Below are 15,389 nucleotides of genomic sequence, written 5' to 3'. Positions count from 1 at the left end.
ATTGATAAATTGTTTAATGCGGGAAATTTTTGTTTTTGTCGTTTCATGGTAGAATTTTCAGATTTTCAAGAAGAAAATTAAGACGATGTCGAAGTCACAACGCACTCCAAAGAATAGCCGCTTATCACAGATAAACGCAACTTTACATAATGCAAGTGTTGATCGCAAAAGAGAATTGCAATCTTTATTGGCACAAGGAATCACGTTGAGTAAGAAGACTTTTAATTTCTTTCCAATTTCTTTACCTAATGCTATTTATCCATTTTACAGATGAAAATATCGAAAACAAAGATTCCGACGAAGTTTTGAAAGAAGTGAGAGCTATCATCGAGCGTGCAAACGAACTTTCCAAAGAGTGTTCAGATGCCTTGGTTGCTTCAAAAGACAATACAGAAGTCATCTTCACTGCAAGCGAGAACGTCGTTGATGCTTCCGTTTTGAAAATCGGACACGAAATTGTCGGAAATATCGCTGCAAGACTCGGGCACAGAGAATTCTCGGAAGCTGCACATGCCGAAAAAATTTGCTCACAAATTCGTGAAGGCGGAAAACTTAATTGGAACAAGTATGGCGAGATGATTTTTGATAAAATCAAATGCCCGCGATTCGGAGTCTCCTTTTTGGGCACATTTGATGGTCAAGCAGAAGCAATGGTGCATCCAAAGAAGGAACGTGTCATGCGTCAAAAAGCTGAAATTGGTGAGATGAAACGCCCCGAAAAGGTAACAACGTTGGAGAAGGAAGAAAAGGGCGCACAATTGCTTCAACAAGTACGCACACAGATCGAAAGTGAATATTTGCGACGAGGAAATGTGCCGTTTCCCTATTACGAGTTGATTTTGGATCGTGATGATTTTATGCATACTGTTGATAATGCATTTCATGTTGCTTTTCTCGTGCGCGATGGTCATGTAGGTCTTGCATGCGACGAAAATGACGATCCGATCGTTTATGTACCAACAAAGACGCAAAAACAGCTTAAGGAACACGAAAAATCGACGAAACAAGCCATTGTAGGTCTAAATTACGGCAAATGGCTCAAGGCAAAAGAACATTACGGCGAAAATGAACCAATTCTAAAGTTGGATCGTTCGGAGCTTATCACTTCGACTCAAGCTACGCAACAAACATAATCCCTTAATATGAAGACTGTGAACTATTTAGAGCTTAAGTTATCGTACTGCGCGAATTTTGAATGAATGAAGATTGGATTTGTTAAAAATAAATCAGATTTTTAATAAACATGAATGTAATAAGTAATTTTATTAATTTTAATGAAATTTAAGTGTGTAGGTATGTATTCCCTTATCAATGAGATCAAATCTTTCAATAAATACGAATTTTAAGAAAACAATTTCACGAAGCGAGTCAGTACATATTGAAAGGTTTGATTGTTAAAATGGAGAGAAATTAAAATTAACTTCAGCAAATAGTACTTCAGGTATCAAATTGATACTATCAATTAAATTAGCATCGATGAGTTTGTGGGTAAAACTGAGTACCCAATTTAAGGATCGCAAATTCTCTTATTGAATGTTGCTCATGTTCGACATAATAGGAGCCAATGGAGTAGCAACTTGAGGCGACGTTGCAGGAGCAGGTCCACTGCTGTATCCCATTGGAGTCGGCGGATAATATGTGAAGTAGCTCTGAAATACAACAGCAAAAACAAAAATTAGTTTAGGCAAAGGTTTAAAAAATAAGCCTGACAAAAATATGAAAAATTTCCTTTGACATAGTTTTGTTTTGAAAACTAAATCAAGAACAAAACTAAATCAAAAACTGTGTCAAAGCAATTTTTGTCAATTCTTGCTCCAAATGGATAAAAATTTATCAGAGGGACTCTAAATTATCATTTTTAATAATTTTATAACTAAAAACTGCAAAAGAATTAAAACTGAAAAAATTTTTTTTCTTTGACATAGTTTTGTTTTAAAAACTAAAACAAGAGCAAAACTAAATCAAAAACTGTGTCAAAGCAATTTTGTCAATTCTTGCTCCAAATGCATAAAAATTTATCAGAGGGGCTCTAATTTATCATTTTTAATCATTTTATAACTCAAAACTGCCAAAAAGTTGAAACTGAAAAAATTTGTTTTCTTTGACACAGTTTTGTTTTAAAAACTAAATCATGAGCAAAAAAACTGTGTCAAAAACTGTGTCAAAGCAATTTTTGTCAAATCTTACTCCAAATGGATAAAAATTTATCATAGGGCTCTAATTTATCATTTTGAAGCATTTTATAACTCAAAACTGCCAAAAAGTTGAAACTAAAAAATTTTTTTTTCTTTTACATAGTTTTGTTTTGAAAACTAAATCAAAAACTGTGTCAAAGCAATTTTGTCAATTCTTGCTCCAAATGGATAAAAATTTATCAGAGGGGCTCTAATTTATCATTTTTAATCATTTTATAATTAAAAACTTCAAAAAAATTGAAACTGAAAAAAAATTTTTTCTTTGACATAGTTTTGTTTTGAAAACTAAATCAAGAGCAAAACTAAATCAAAAACTGTGTCAAAAACTGTGTCAAAGCAATTTTGTCAATTCTTGCTCCAAATTCATAAAAATGTATCAGAGGGGCTCTAATTTATCATTTTTAATCATTTTATAACTCAAAACTGTCAAAAAGTTGAAACTGAAAAAATTTGTTTTCTTTGACACAGTTTTGTTTTAAAAACTAAATCATGAGCAAAAAAACTGTGTCAAAAACTGTGTCAAAGCAATTTTTGTCAAATCTTACTCCAAATGGATAAAAATTTATCAGAGGGCTCTAATTTATCATTTTTAAGCATTTTATAACTCAAAACTGCCAAAAAGTTAAAACTGAAAAAATTTGTTTTCTTTGACACAGTTTTGTTTTAAAAACTAAATCATGAGCAAAAAAACTGTGTCAAAAACTGTGTCAAAGCAATTTTTGTCAAATCTTACTCCAAATGGATAAAAATTTATTAGAGGGGCCCTAATTTATCATTTTTAATAATTTTTAACTCAAAACTGCCAAAAAATAGAAACTTTAAAAAAAATTAGTTGACATAGTTGATTTGACATGCACATATTTTTGTCAAGCTTAATTTTAAATAATACAAAATGAAAGCCTTACCATCGGAGGTGCTTGAACAGGAGCACCCAAATAATATGGATGAACGTATGAAGGATAAACAGATTCAACCATGGGCGTTGTTACACTCTCAACGGGGGCCGAATTCGGATTGTACATGTACGAGTAATTCATATCTGCAGGAGCGGGAATCATCAAATGCGGAGTTGGAGGAACAGTGTTCGCTTGCGGCGGATCTAAAATTTGATAAAATTGTGATTCATGGAAAAATTCAGCTTTAAATCTACTTACAATAGTATGGAGTTTGAACGTTTGTTGAATACCAATTATTCTGATCATACTCTTGGGGTTGATAAACATTTGCTACGTACTGCGGATATTGAGGCGTTTGCATCTGCTGTGGATTTTGCTGTTGTTGTTGCTGCTGTGAAACAGCATTTCCAACGTTTACAGCATTGTTCGAGTATTCAATTACCGAATTTTGTTGCGTATTTACATACTCCGAAGTTGATCCGTTGTTCTGACTATTGTCCGTTACAAGGCCCGGATCTGGATTGATGATCGACGAATGTTGACTAATAACGGAAGTCGGTGTAGTTGCGCCTTTAAAGGAATCCTGATGACGATAATCCGAGTGATGGTAGTTGTTGTTAGCGCCATGACGTTGACTGTTATGATAACTGAGATTGTTGCGATAATTGTTTCCTCCATTTCCGTGATAAGCGTTGTTGTTTCCGCCATTGTTGTTGGCGTGATATCCGCGATTTGAATTGTTATGGAATGAACGACGTTTAATATTGCGACGATTGTGATACTCATTGTTGTTGCCTTGATAGGAGCTCGAGTTATTAGCTGTGAGAGGCGTCGCAACATTGGCGGGAGTATTGTTATTATCATCAGTTTTCAAGTGTTTCTCGAAAGTTTTGGTCATTTCAGAAACACACAGCGGAGTAATTGGCGAGGGTCTATTGCTTGTTGTCTCGGTAGTAAGGTTCGAAAATTGTAATGCAATGTGCCCAACTGCTTTGGAGCTTTTGAACGATTCGATGCCGGTGTTGTAAAAGAAACGAAGTGTGGCGATGTCAGCTTAAAAAAATTAAAAAAATTTAAGCAATAAAAACTTAAACTTTAAGAAAAAGTTAAACTCGACTTCCTCGCCGATAAAAATTAAAAAAAAAATGAATTACAATCTCAAATACTCACTTGGCAAATCGGAACCATCAATTTTCTCACTTTTCGTTGCGTTATAGTTGATTTTGGTTTCTGCCAAAGTCAAGTTTTCAGGTTGTTTTGGTGAATCATCTTTCCGCATGGGGGTTACGAAATTGTGATTGTTGTTGTTTTGCAAGATCTTTTGCAGATCGTTGACATCGTTCAGGCTGTCGGTTTCCTGCAAAAATGTGATGTTCGTTTCCGTGGATTTCTCCTTCTTAGGCAGCCCCGACAAAACGACATATGGTTTGTCGTTTGCAGACGAGATACTATTCTTCGGAATCATCGGCATTGCGATAATTTCTGGCACGTATGGTTGAAAGTTGTTGCCAATTTGGTCAATTTCGATATCGCACTTGAACGTCGTCTCCTGATGCTTGTACGACTTGATGCTCAGTTGATGCGTGTGACTTTTCGTCGTCGTTGACGTTGCGAAATACTGACGTGATGCGGAAAGATTGTGCACGTTGTGGTATGATTCTTCGAATTTTGTATAAAGAGGTTTCAAACTGGCGTACGGCACAAATTTCGATTCGCCCGTGTCTTCGATAAAGACCAAACAGTCTCGTTTGTCCTTGGAAATGTCCTTAATTACGCAAATGTTGTAAAATTCACCATTTGCATCAAATCGTCGAAGGAAGCATTTGCAGCCAACCTACAAAAATGGTCGTTTAAAGCACAGAAATAACAAAAATTATCGAGAAAAACTCGCGTATTTCGATCGATGCTTACTCGAGACACAAATTTATCGGGATTTAGAGAAGTTTTAAACAGTATTTTATCGCGAAAATATGCAAAAATTAGTCTTGGAAATTAGAAGCGTTCAATGGATTTCTTCGAATTAGCAAAATGGTGATCATCTACACGCTGTACGTCATACACGTGTGTTCGTTGAGGCATTTTCGATCATCGATTTTTTTTTATCTTTTTTTTGTTTAATTTTTATTTAATAAAAAATTAAACACTCACCATTAATTGACTTCCGCGATAATACCAATTTTTGACCTTTACTTCGCGTCTCCAATCTGCCCATGAGTCAAATTCGATGTTGCGGTAAATGCTGGTATCCAAAGCCTTTGCAACTTTGTATGGGAAGGGAGCAATGGACGCATTCAAGAGTTGTCGCACGCAGGATATTTTTGATTCGTAGAGGAAATAGTCTGTTGGAAAGATTCTTGGCATCATTTCCTCCTTCATTGCCAAGCTTCTTTCTTCTTCTTTTGCCTTGACTTTCTCGATCTCCGCACTGAAGCCTGCTTCATTGTGAAAATGACACAATTTGTAATCGCCGAGCACGCAATTTGTGTTGTCAGCTTTGTCGAAAATAAACTCTCTGCCGTCTTGCGTCGTTGCCTTATGCTCGTCATCTTCCACAGTTTTTCCTTCTTGATCATATAGCATTCGTTCAATGGCATATTTCACATCGGGCAGCTTAAATACTCGCTCGTACAGGATTTCGTAGACGACAGCCTGACAAAACGCCGCTTTTTCTATGTAGTTTTTCGTGTAAACCGAATCGTAGTGACACGGAGCCGTAAAAAATACGCGAATCATTCGCGTAAAGTTCTTGCGGTGCTTTACAAGATATTTTCCACGCATATAAGGCTCAAAAACGATTACATTTGCTTTGTAGAGCAAACCTGCCGCACGTAGCTCTTGTCGCCCTCCATGTCCCTTTGGTTTCGACATATCCATGAGATAGTTGTCAAAGTCTTGTCCGAGTTCCTTGATATAACGTTCAAATAGTCGCGGATTCTTTCGCATGTAGTCAACGAGCTCAGCTCTTACGCGCTCATGATAGTTCTGAATTCCGTATACCTGCTCGGAAATTACGCGAAACAAGCACGAACTATCGCGAGCAGTGTGTTTTCTGTAAAATCCATTCTCGTCAAGGTAAAAATCGAATGGATCTGGTGCTTGTCGAGATCCAGAAGCAAAAGGTCTCACAGTTTCGCCATCATCCAAAGAAGAAAATCTGTAAAATTCAAGACCAAATGTGACTCCAAATACAAAAATCATGCATAATTCGACTTACTGATTGTTATGGCGACGTTCCTTCATAGTTAATGGAATCTATGGCACTAAAAAATACAATCTATCGATAGTTTAAAGTCCAAAAAGATTATTTTATGGGTTTAAAATTGGGAGAAAATGTTTTGTTGGTCAAATCACTTCCGAAATTTGGTTAAAAAGATCGTCGAGATCGAGAAGCGTCGCCGTTTTTTTTTTTCGTCGAGATCGATTATGCTTATCACTTTCATTCATCTCATTTGATTTTAAACACATTTTCCGTTAATAGGCTTTTTTAATTTCATTTTTATTTTTTTTTAATTATTTTTTCTAATTTTATTTTACTTTCATTTTTGAATATGACGTATAACAATGGTTATGATTCAGAGCTACAAATTACAATAGGTCTTAATACCTTTTACGCAAAAATAAATTTACGGGAGCCCAAAAACAAAATTACGTATTCTTACGCATTTTTTTACGTAATTTATACCTATCCAAAAATTTGATAATTTTAGCTTTGTACTTAACGTAGACAGTCAAATTTACGATATTGTTTACACCTTTTGTAAAAATTGCAATATCATAAAATTTGATAATTTTAGCTTTGTACTTAACGTAGACAGTCAAATTTACATTCGTTTGAAAGATATGATTCAGAGCTACAAATTACAATAGGTCTTAATATCTTTTACGCAAAAATTAATTTATGGGAGCCCAAAAACAAAATTACGTATTTTGACATATTCTATATGCGACATTGTTGCATGTAAAAATTGCAATATCATAAAATTTGATAATTTTAGCTTTGTACTTAACGTAGACAGTCAAATTTACATTCGTTTGAAAGATATGATTCAGAGCTACAAATTACCATAGGTCTTAATATCTTTTACGCAAAAATTAATTTACGGGAGCCCAAAAACAAAATTACGTATTTTGACATATTCTATATGCGACATTGTTGCATGTAAAAATTGCAATATCATAAAATTTGATAATTTTAGCTTTGTACTTAACGTAGACAGTCAAATTTACATTCGTTTGAAAGATATGATTCAGAGCTACAAATTACAATAGGTCTTAATACCTTTTACGCAAAAATTAATTTACGGGAGCCCAAAAACAAAATTACGTATTTTGACATATTCTATATGCGACATTGTTGCATGTAAAAATTGCAATATCATAAAATTTGATAATTTTAGCTTTGTACTTAACGTAGACAGTCAAATTTACATTCGTTTGAAAGATATGATTCAGAGCTACAAATTACAATAGGTCTTAATACCTTTTACGCAAAAATTAATTTACGGGAGCCCAAAAACAAAATTACGTATTTTGACATATTCTATATGCGACATTGTTGCATGTAAAAATTGCAATATCATAAAATTTGATAATTTTAGCTTTGTACTTATCGTAGACAGTCAAATTTACATTCGTTTGAAAGATATGATTCAGAGCTACAAATTACAATAGGTCTTAATACCTTTTACGCAAAAATTAATTTACGGGAGCCCAAAAACAAAATTACGTATTTTGACATATTCTATATGCGACATTGTTGCATGTAAAAATTGCAATATCATAAAATTTGATAATTTTAGCTTTGTACTTAACGTAGACAGTCAAATTTACATTCGTTTGAAAGATATGATTCAGAGCTACAAATTACAATAGGTCTTAATACCTTTTACGCAAAAATAAATTTACGGGAGCCCAAAAACAAAATTACGTATTTTGACATATTCTATATGCGACATTGTTGCATGTAAAAATTGCAATATCATAAAATTTGATAATTTTAGCTTTGTACTTAACGTAGACAGTCAAATTTACATTCGTTTGAAAGATATGATTCAGAGCTACAAATTACAATAGGTCTTAATACCTTTTACGCAAAAATAAATTTACGGGAGCCCAAAAACAAAATTACGTATTTTGACATATTCTATATGCGACATTGTTGCATGTAAAAATTGCAATATCATAAAATTTGATAATTTTAGCTTTGTACTTAACGTAGACAGTCAAATTTACATTCGTTTGAAAGATATGATTCAGAGCTACAAATTACAATAGGTCTTAATACCTTTTACGCAAAAATTAATTTACGGGAGCCCAAAAACAAAATTACGTATTTTGACATATTCTATATGCGACATTGTTGCATGTAAAAATTGCAATATCATAAAATTTGATAATTTTAGCTTTGTACTTAACGTAGACAGTCAAATTTACATTCGTTTGAAAGATATGATTCAGAGCTACAAATTACAATAGGTCTTAATATCTTTTACGCAAAAATTAATTTATGGGAGCCCAAAAACAAAATTACGTATTTTGACATATTCTATATGCGACATTGTTGCATGTAAAAATTGCAATATCATAAAATTTGATAATTTTAGCTTTGTACTTAACGTAGACAGTCAAATTTACATTCGTTTGAAAGATATGATTCAGAGCTACAAATTACAATAGGTCTTAATACCTTTTACGCAAAAATAAATTTACGGGAGCCCAAAAACAAAATTACGTATTTTGACATATTCTATATGCGACATTGTTGCATGTAAAAATTGCAATATCATAAAATTTGATAATTTTAGCTTTGTACTTAACGTAGACAGTCAAATTTACATTCGTTTGAAAGATATGATTCAGAGCTACAAATTACAATAGGTCTTAATACCTTTTACGCAAAAATAAATTTACGGGAGCCCAAAAACAAAATTACGTATTTTGACATACGTATTTTGACATATTCTATATGCGACATTGTTGCATGTAAAAATTGCAATATCATAAAATTTGATAATTTTAGCTTTGTACTTAACGTAGACAGTCAAATTTACATTCGTTTGAAAGATATGATTCAGAGCTACAAATTACAATAGGTCTTAATACCTTTTACGCAAAAATAAATTTACGGGAGCCCAAAAACAAAATTACGTATTTTGACATATTCTATATGCGACATTGTTGCATGTAAAAATTGCAATATCATAAAATTTGATAATTTTAGCTTTGTACTTAACGTAGACAGTCAAATTTACATTCGTTTGAAAGATATGATTCAGAGCTACAAATTACAATAGGTCTTAATACCTTTTACGCAAAAATAAATTTACGGGAGCCCAAAAACAAAATTACGTATTTTGACATATTCTATATGCGACATTGTTGCATGTAAAAATTGCAATATCATAAAATTTGATAATTTTAGCTTTGTACTTAACGTAGACAGTCAAATTTACATTCGTTTGAAAGATATGATTCAGAGCTACAAATTACAATAGGTCTTAATACCTTTTACGCAAAAATAAATTTACGGGAGCCCAAAAACAAAATTACGTATTTTGACATATTCTATATGCGACATTGTTGCATGTAAAAATTGCAATATCATAAAATTTGATAATTTTAGCTTTGTACTTAACGTAGACAGTCAAATTTACATTCGTTTGAAAGATATGATTCAGAGCTACAAATTACAATAGGTCTTAATACCTTTTACGCAAAAATAAATTTACGGGAGCCCAAAAACAAAATTACGTATTTTGACATATTCTATATGCGACATTGTTGCATGTAAAAATTGCAATATCATAAAATTTGATAATTTTAGCTTTGTACTTAACGTAGACAGTCAAATTTACATTCGTTTGAAAGATATGATTCAGAGCTACAAATTACAATAGGTCTTAATACCTTTTACGCAAAAATAAATTTACGGGAGCCCAAAAACAAAATTACGTATTTTGACATATTCTATATGCGACATTGTTGCATGTAAAAATTGCAATATCATAAAATTTGATAATTTTAGCTTTGTACTTAACGTAGACAGTCAAATTTACATTCGTTTGAAAGATATGATTCAGAGCTACAAATTACAATAGGTCTTAATACCTTTTACGCAAAAATTAATTTACGGGAGCCCAAAAACAAAATTACGTATTTTGACATATTCTATATGCGACATTGTTGCATGTAAAAATTGCAATATCATAAAATTTGATAATTTTAGCTTTGTACTTAACGTAGACAGTCAAATTTACATTCGTTTGAAAGATATGATTCAGAGCTACAAATTACAATAGGTCTTAATATCTTTTACGCAAAAATTAATTTATGGGAGCCCAAAAACAAAATTACGTATTTTGACATATTCTATATGCGACATTGTTGCATGTAAAAATTGCAATATCATAAAATTTGATAATTTTAGCTTTGTACTTAACGTAGACAGTCAAATTTACATTCGTTTGAAAGATATGATTCAGAGCTACAAATTACAATAGGTCTTAATATCTTTTACGCAAAAATTAATTTATGGGAGCCCAAAAACAAAATTACGTATTTTGACATATTCTATATGCGACATTGTTGCATGTAAAAATTGCAATATCATAAAATTTGATAATTTTAGCTTTGTACTTAACGTAGACAGTCAAATTTACATTCGTTTGAAAGATATGATTCAGAGCTACAAATTACAATAGGTCTTAATACCTTTTACGCAAAAATTAATTTACGGGAGCCCAAAAACAAAATTACGTATTTTGACATATTCTATATGCGACATTGTTGCATGTAAAAATTGCAATATCATAAAATTTGATAATTTTAGCTTTGTACTTAACGTAGACAGTCAAATTTACATTCGTTTGAAAGATATGATTCAGAGCTACAAATTACAATAGGTCTTAATACCTTTTACGCAAAAATAAATTTAAGGGAGCCCAAAAACAAAATTACGTATTTTGACATATTCTATATGCGACATTGTTGCATGTAAAAATTGCAATATCATAAAATTTGATAATTTTAGCTTTGTACTTAACGTAGACAGTCAAATTTACATTCGTTTGAAAGATATGATTCAGAGCTACAAATTACAATAGGTCTTAATACCTTTTACGCAAAAATAAATTTACGGGAGCCCAAAAACAAAATTACGTATTTTGACATATTCTATATGCGACATTGTTGCATGTAAAAATTGCAATATCATAAAATTTGATAATTTTAGCTTTGTACTTAACGTAGACAGTCAAATTTACATTCGTTTGAAAGATATGATTCAGAGCTACAAATTACAATAGGTCTTAATACCTTTTACGCAAAAATTAATTTACGGGAGCCCAAAAACAAAATTACGTATTTTGACATATTCTATATGCGACATTGTTGCATGTAAAAATTGCAATATCATAAAATTTGATAATTTTAGCTTTGTACTTAACGTAGACAGTCAAATTTACATTCGTTTGAAAGATATGATTCAGAGCTACAAATTACAATAGGTCTTAATACCTTTTACGCAAAAATTAATTTACGGGAGCCCAAAAACAAAATTACGTATTTTGACATATTCTATATGCGACATTGTTGCATGTAAAAATTGCAATATCATAAAATTTGATAATTTTAGCTTTGTACTTAACGTAGACAGTCAAATTTACATTCGTTTGAAAGATATGATTCAGAGCTACAAATTACAATAGGTCTTAATACCTTTTACGCAAAAATCTTTTAAATTTACGGGAGCCCAAAAACAAAATTACGTATTTTGACATATTCTATATGCGACATTGTTGCATGTAAAAATTGCAATATCATAAAATTTGATAATTTTAGCTTTGTACTTAACGTAGACAGTCAAATTTACATTCGTTTGAAAGATATGATTCAGAGCTACAAATTACAATAGGTCTTAATACCTTTTACGCAAAAATTAATTTACGGGAGCCCAAAAACAAAATTACGTATTTTGACATATTCTATATGCGACATTGTTGCATGTAAAAATTGCAATATCATAAAATTTGATAATTTTAGCTTTGTACTTAACGTAGACAGTCAAATTTACATTCGTTTGAAAGATATGATTCAGAGCTACAAATTACAATAGGTCTTAATACCTTTTACGCAAAAATTAATTTATGGGAGCCCAAAAACAAAATTACGTATTTTGACATATTCTATATGCGACATTGTTGCATGTAAAAATTGCAATATCATAAAATTTGATAATTTTAGCTTTGTACTTAACGTAGACAGTCAAATTTACATTCGTTTGAAAGATATGATTCAGAGCTACAAATTACAATAGGTCTTAATACCTTTTACGCAAAAATTAATTTACGGGAGCCCAAAAACAAAATTACGTATTTTGACATAAAATTTGATAATATTCTATATGCAGCCCAAAAACAAAATTACGTATTTTTGACATTGTTGCATGTAAAAATTGCAATATCATAAAATTTGATAATTTTAGCTTTGTACTTAACGTAGACAGTCAAATTTACATTCGTTTGAAAGATATGATTCAGAGCTACAAATTACAATAGGTCTTAATACCTTTTACGCAAAAATAAATTTACGGGAGCCCAAAAACAAAATTACGTATTTTGACATATTCTATATGCGACATTGTTGCATGTAAAAATTGCAATATCATAAAATTTGATAATTTTAGCTTTGTACTTAACGTAGACAGTCAAATTTACATTCGTTTGAAAGATATGATTCAGAGCTACAAATTACAATAGGTCTTAATACCTTTTACGCAAAAATTAATTTACGGGAGCCCAAAAACAAAATTACGTATTTTGACATATTCTATATGCGACATTGTTGCATGTAAAAATTGCAATATCATAAAATTTGATAATTTTAGCTTTGTACTTAACGTAGACAGTCAAATTTACATTCGTTTGAAAGATATGATTCAGAGCTACAAATTAGGTCTTAATAATAGGTCTTAATACCTTTTACGCAAAAATTAATTTACGGGAGCCCAAAAACAAAATTACGTATTTTGACATATTCTATATGCGACATTGTTGCATGTAAAAATTGCAATATCATAAAATTTGATAATTTTAGCTTTGTACTTAACGTAGACAGTCAAATTTACATTCGTTTGAAAGATATGATTCAGAGCTACAAATTACAATAGGTCTTAATACCTTTTACGCAAAAATTAATTTACGGGAGCCCAAAAACAAAATTACGTATTTTGACATATTCTATATGCGACATTGTTGCATGTAAAAATTGCAATATCATAAAATTTGATAATTTTAGCTTTGTACTTAACGTAGACAGTCAAATTTACATTCGTTTGAAAGATATGATTCAGAGCTACAAATTACAATAGGTCTTAATACCTTTTACGCAAAAATTAATTTACGGGAGCCCAAAAACAAAATTACGTATTTTGACATATTCTATATGCGACATTGTTGCATGTAAAAATTGCAATATCATAAAATTTGATAATTTTAGCTTTGTACTTAACGTAGACAGTCAAATTTACATTCGTTTGAAAGATATGATTCAGAGCTACAAATTACAATAGGTCTTAATACCTTTTACGCAAAAATTAATTTACGGGAGCCCAAAAACAAAATTACGTATTTTGACATATTCTATATGCGACATTGTTGCATGTAAAAATTGCAATATCATAAAATTTGATAATTTTAGCTTTGTACTTAACGTAGACAGTCAAATTTACATTCGTTTGAAAGATATGATTCAGAGCTACAAATTACAATAGGTCTTAATACCTTTTACGCAAAAATTAATTTACGGGAGCCCAAAAACAAAATTACGTATTTTGACATATTCTATATGCGACATTGTTGCATGTAAAAATTGCAATATCATAAAATTTGATAATTTTAGCTTTGTACTTAACGTAGACAGTCAAATTTACATTCGTTTGAAAGATATGATTCAGAGCTACAAATTACAATAGGTCTTAATACCTTTTACGCAAAAATAAATTTACGGGAGCCCAAAAACAAAATTACGTATTTTGACATATTCTATATGCGACATTGTTGCATGTAAAAATTGCAATATCATAAAATTTGATAATTTTAGCTTTGTACTTAACGTAGACAGTCAAATTTACATTCGTTTGAAAGATATGATTCAGAGCTACAAATTACAATAGGTCTTAATACCTTTTACGCAAAAATTAATTTACGGGAGCCCAAAAACAAAATTACGTATTTTGACATATTCTATATGCGACATTGTTGCATGTAAAAATTGCAATATCATAAAATTTGATAATTTTAGCTTTGTACTTAACGTAGACAGTCAAATTTACATTCGTTTGAAAGATATGATTCAGAGCTACAAATTACAATAGGTCTTAATACCTTTTACGCAAAAATTAATTTACGGGAGCCCAAAAACAAAATTACGTATTTTGACATATTCTATATGCGACATTGTTGCATGTAAAAATTGCAATATCATAAAATTTGATAATTTTAGCTTTGTACTTAACGTAGACAGTCAAATTTACATTCGTTTGAAAGATATGATTCAGAGCTACAAATTACAATAGGTCTTAATACCTTTTACGCAAAAATTAATTTACGGGAGCCCAAAAACAAAATTACGTATTTTGACATATTCTATATGCGACATTGTTGCATGTAAAAATTGCAATATCATAAAATTTGATAATTTTAGCTTTGTACTTAACGTAGACAGTCAAATTTACATTCGTTTGAAAGATATGATTCAGAGCTACAAATTACAATAGGTCTTAATACCTTTTACGCAAAAATAAATTTACGGGAGCCCAAAAACAAAATTACGTATTTTGACATATTCTATATGCGACATTGTTGCATGTAAAAATTGCAATATCATAAAATTTGATAATTTTAGCTTTGTACTTAACGTAGACAGTCAAATTTACATTCGTTTGAAAGATAAGATTCAGAGCTACAAATTACAATAGGTCTTAATACCTTTTACGCAAAAATTAATTTACGGGAGCCCAAAAACAAAATTACGTATTTTGACATATTCTATATGCGACATTGTTGCATGTAAAAATTGCAATATCATAAAATTTGATAATTTTAGCTTTGTACTTAACGTAGACAGTCAAATTTACATTCGTTTGAAAGATATGATTCAGAGCTACAAATTACAATAGGTCTTAATACCTTTTACGCAAAAATAAATTTACGGGAGCCCAAAAACAAAATTACGTATTTTGACATATTCTATATGCGACATTGTTGCATGTAAAAATTGCAATATCATAAAATTTGATAAT

General features: G+C 31.1%; 2 protein-coding genes across 2 annotated transcripts; one reads left to right on the top strand and one right to left on the bottom strand.

Annotated features, from left to right (window-relative positions):
* The first annotated feature begins 13 nt into the window (after positions 1-13).
* Positions 14-1,251, top strand: LOC134833705 (non-structural maintenance of chromosomes element 4 homolog A). Its single transcript, XM_063848124.1, has 2 exons — positions 14-209; positions 271-1,251. Exons 1-2 carry the CDS (start codon positions 86-88, stop codon positions 1,131-1,133), a joined length of 987 nt encoding a protein of 328 aa, XP_063704194.1. The 5' UTR covers positions 14-85; the 3' UTR covers positions 1,134-1,251.
* Positions 1,246-6,463, bottom strand: LOC134833704 (uncharacterized). Its single transcript, XM_063848122.1, has 6 exons — positions 6,306-6,463; positions 5,240-6,245; positions 4,262-4,925; positions 3,350-4,144; positions 3,101-3,294; positions 1,246-1,649 (listed from the first exon to the last, which is right to left on the bottom strand). Exons 1-6 carry the CDS (start codon positions 6,329-6,331, stop codon positions 1,527-1,529), a joined length of 2,808 nt encoding a protein of 935 aa, XP_063704192.1. The 5' UTR covers positions 6,332-6,463; the 3' UTR covers positions 1,246-1,526.
* Positions 6,464-15,389: the final 8,926 nt, after the last annotated feature.

This window comes from Culicoides brevitarsis, chromosome 3 (assembly GCF_036172545.1).
Source record: "Culicoides brevitarsis isolate CSIRO-B50_1 chromosome 3, AGI_CSIRO_Cbre_v1, whole genome shotgun sequence".
NCBI lineage: Eukaryota > Metazoa > Arthropoda > Insecta > Diptera > Ceratopogonidae > Culicoides > Culicoides brevitarsis.
The sequence above is the reverse complement of the archived record's forward strand: the minus strand, read 5'-3'. Positions and strand labels throughout refer to the sequence as shown.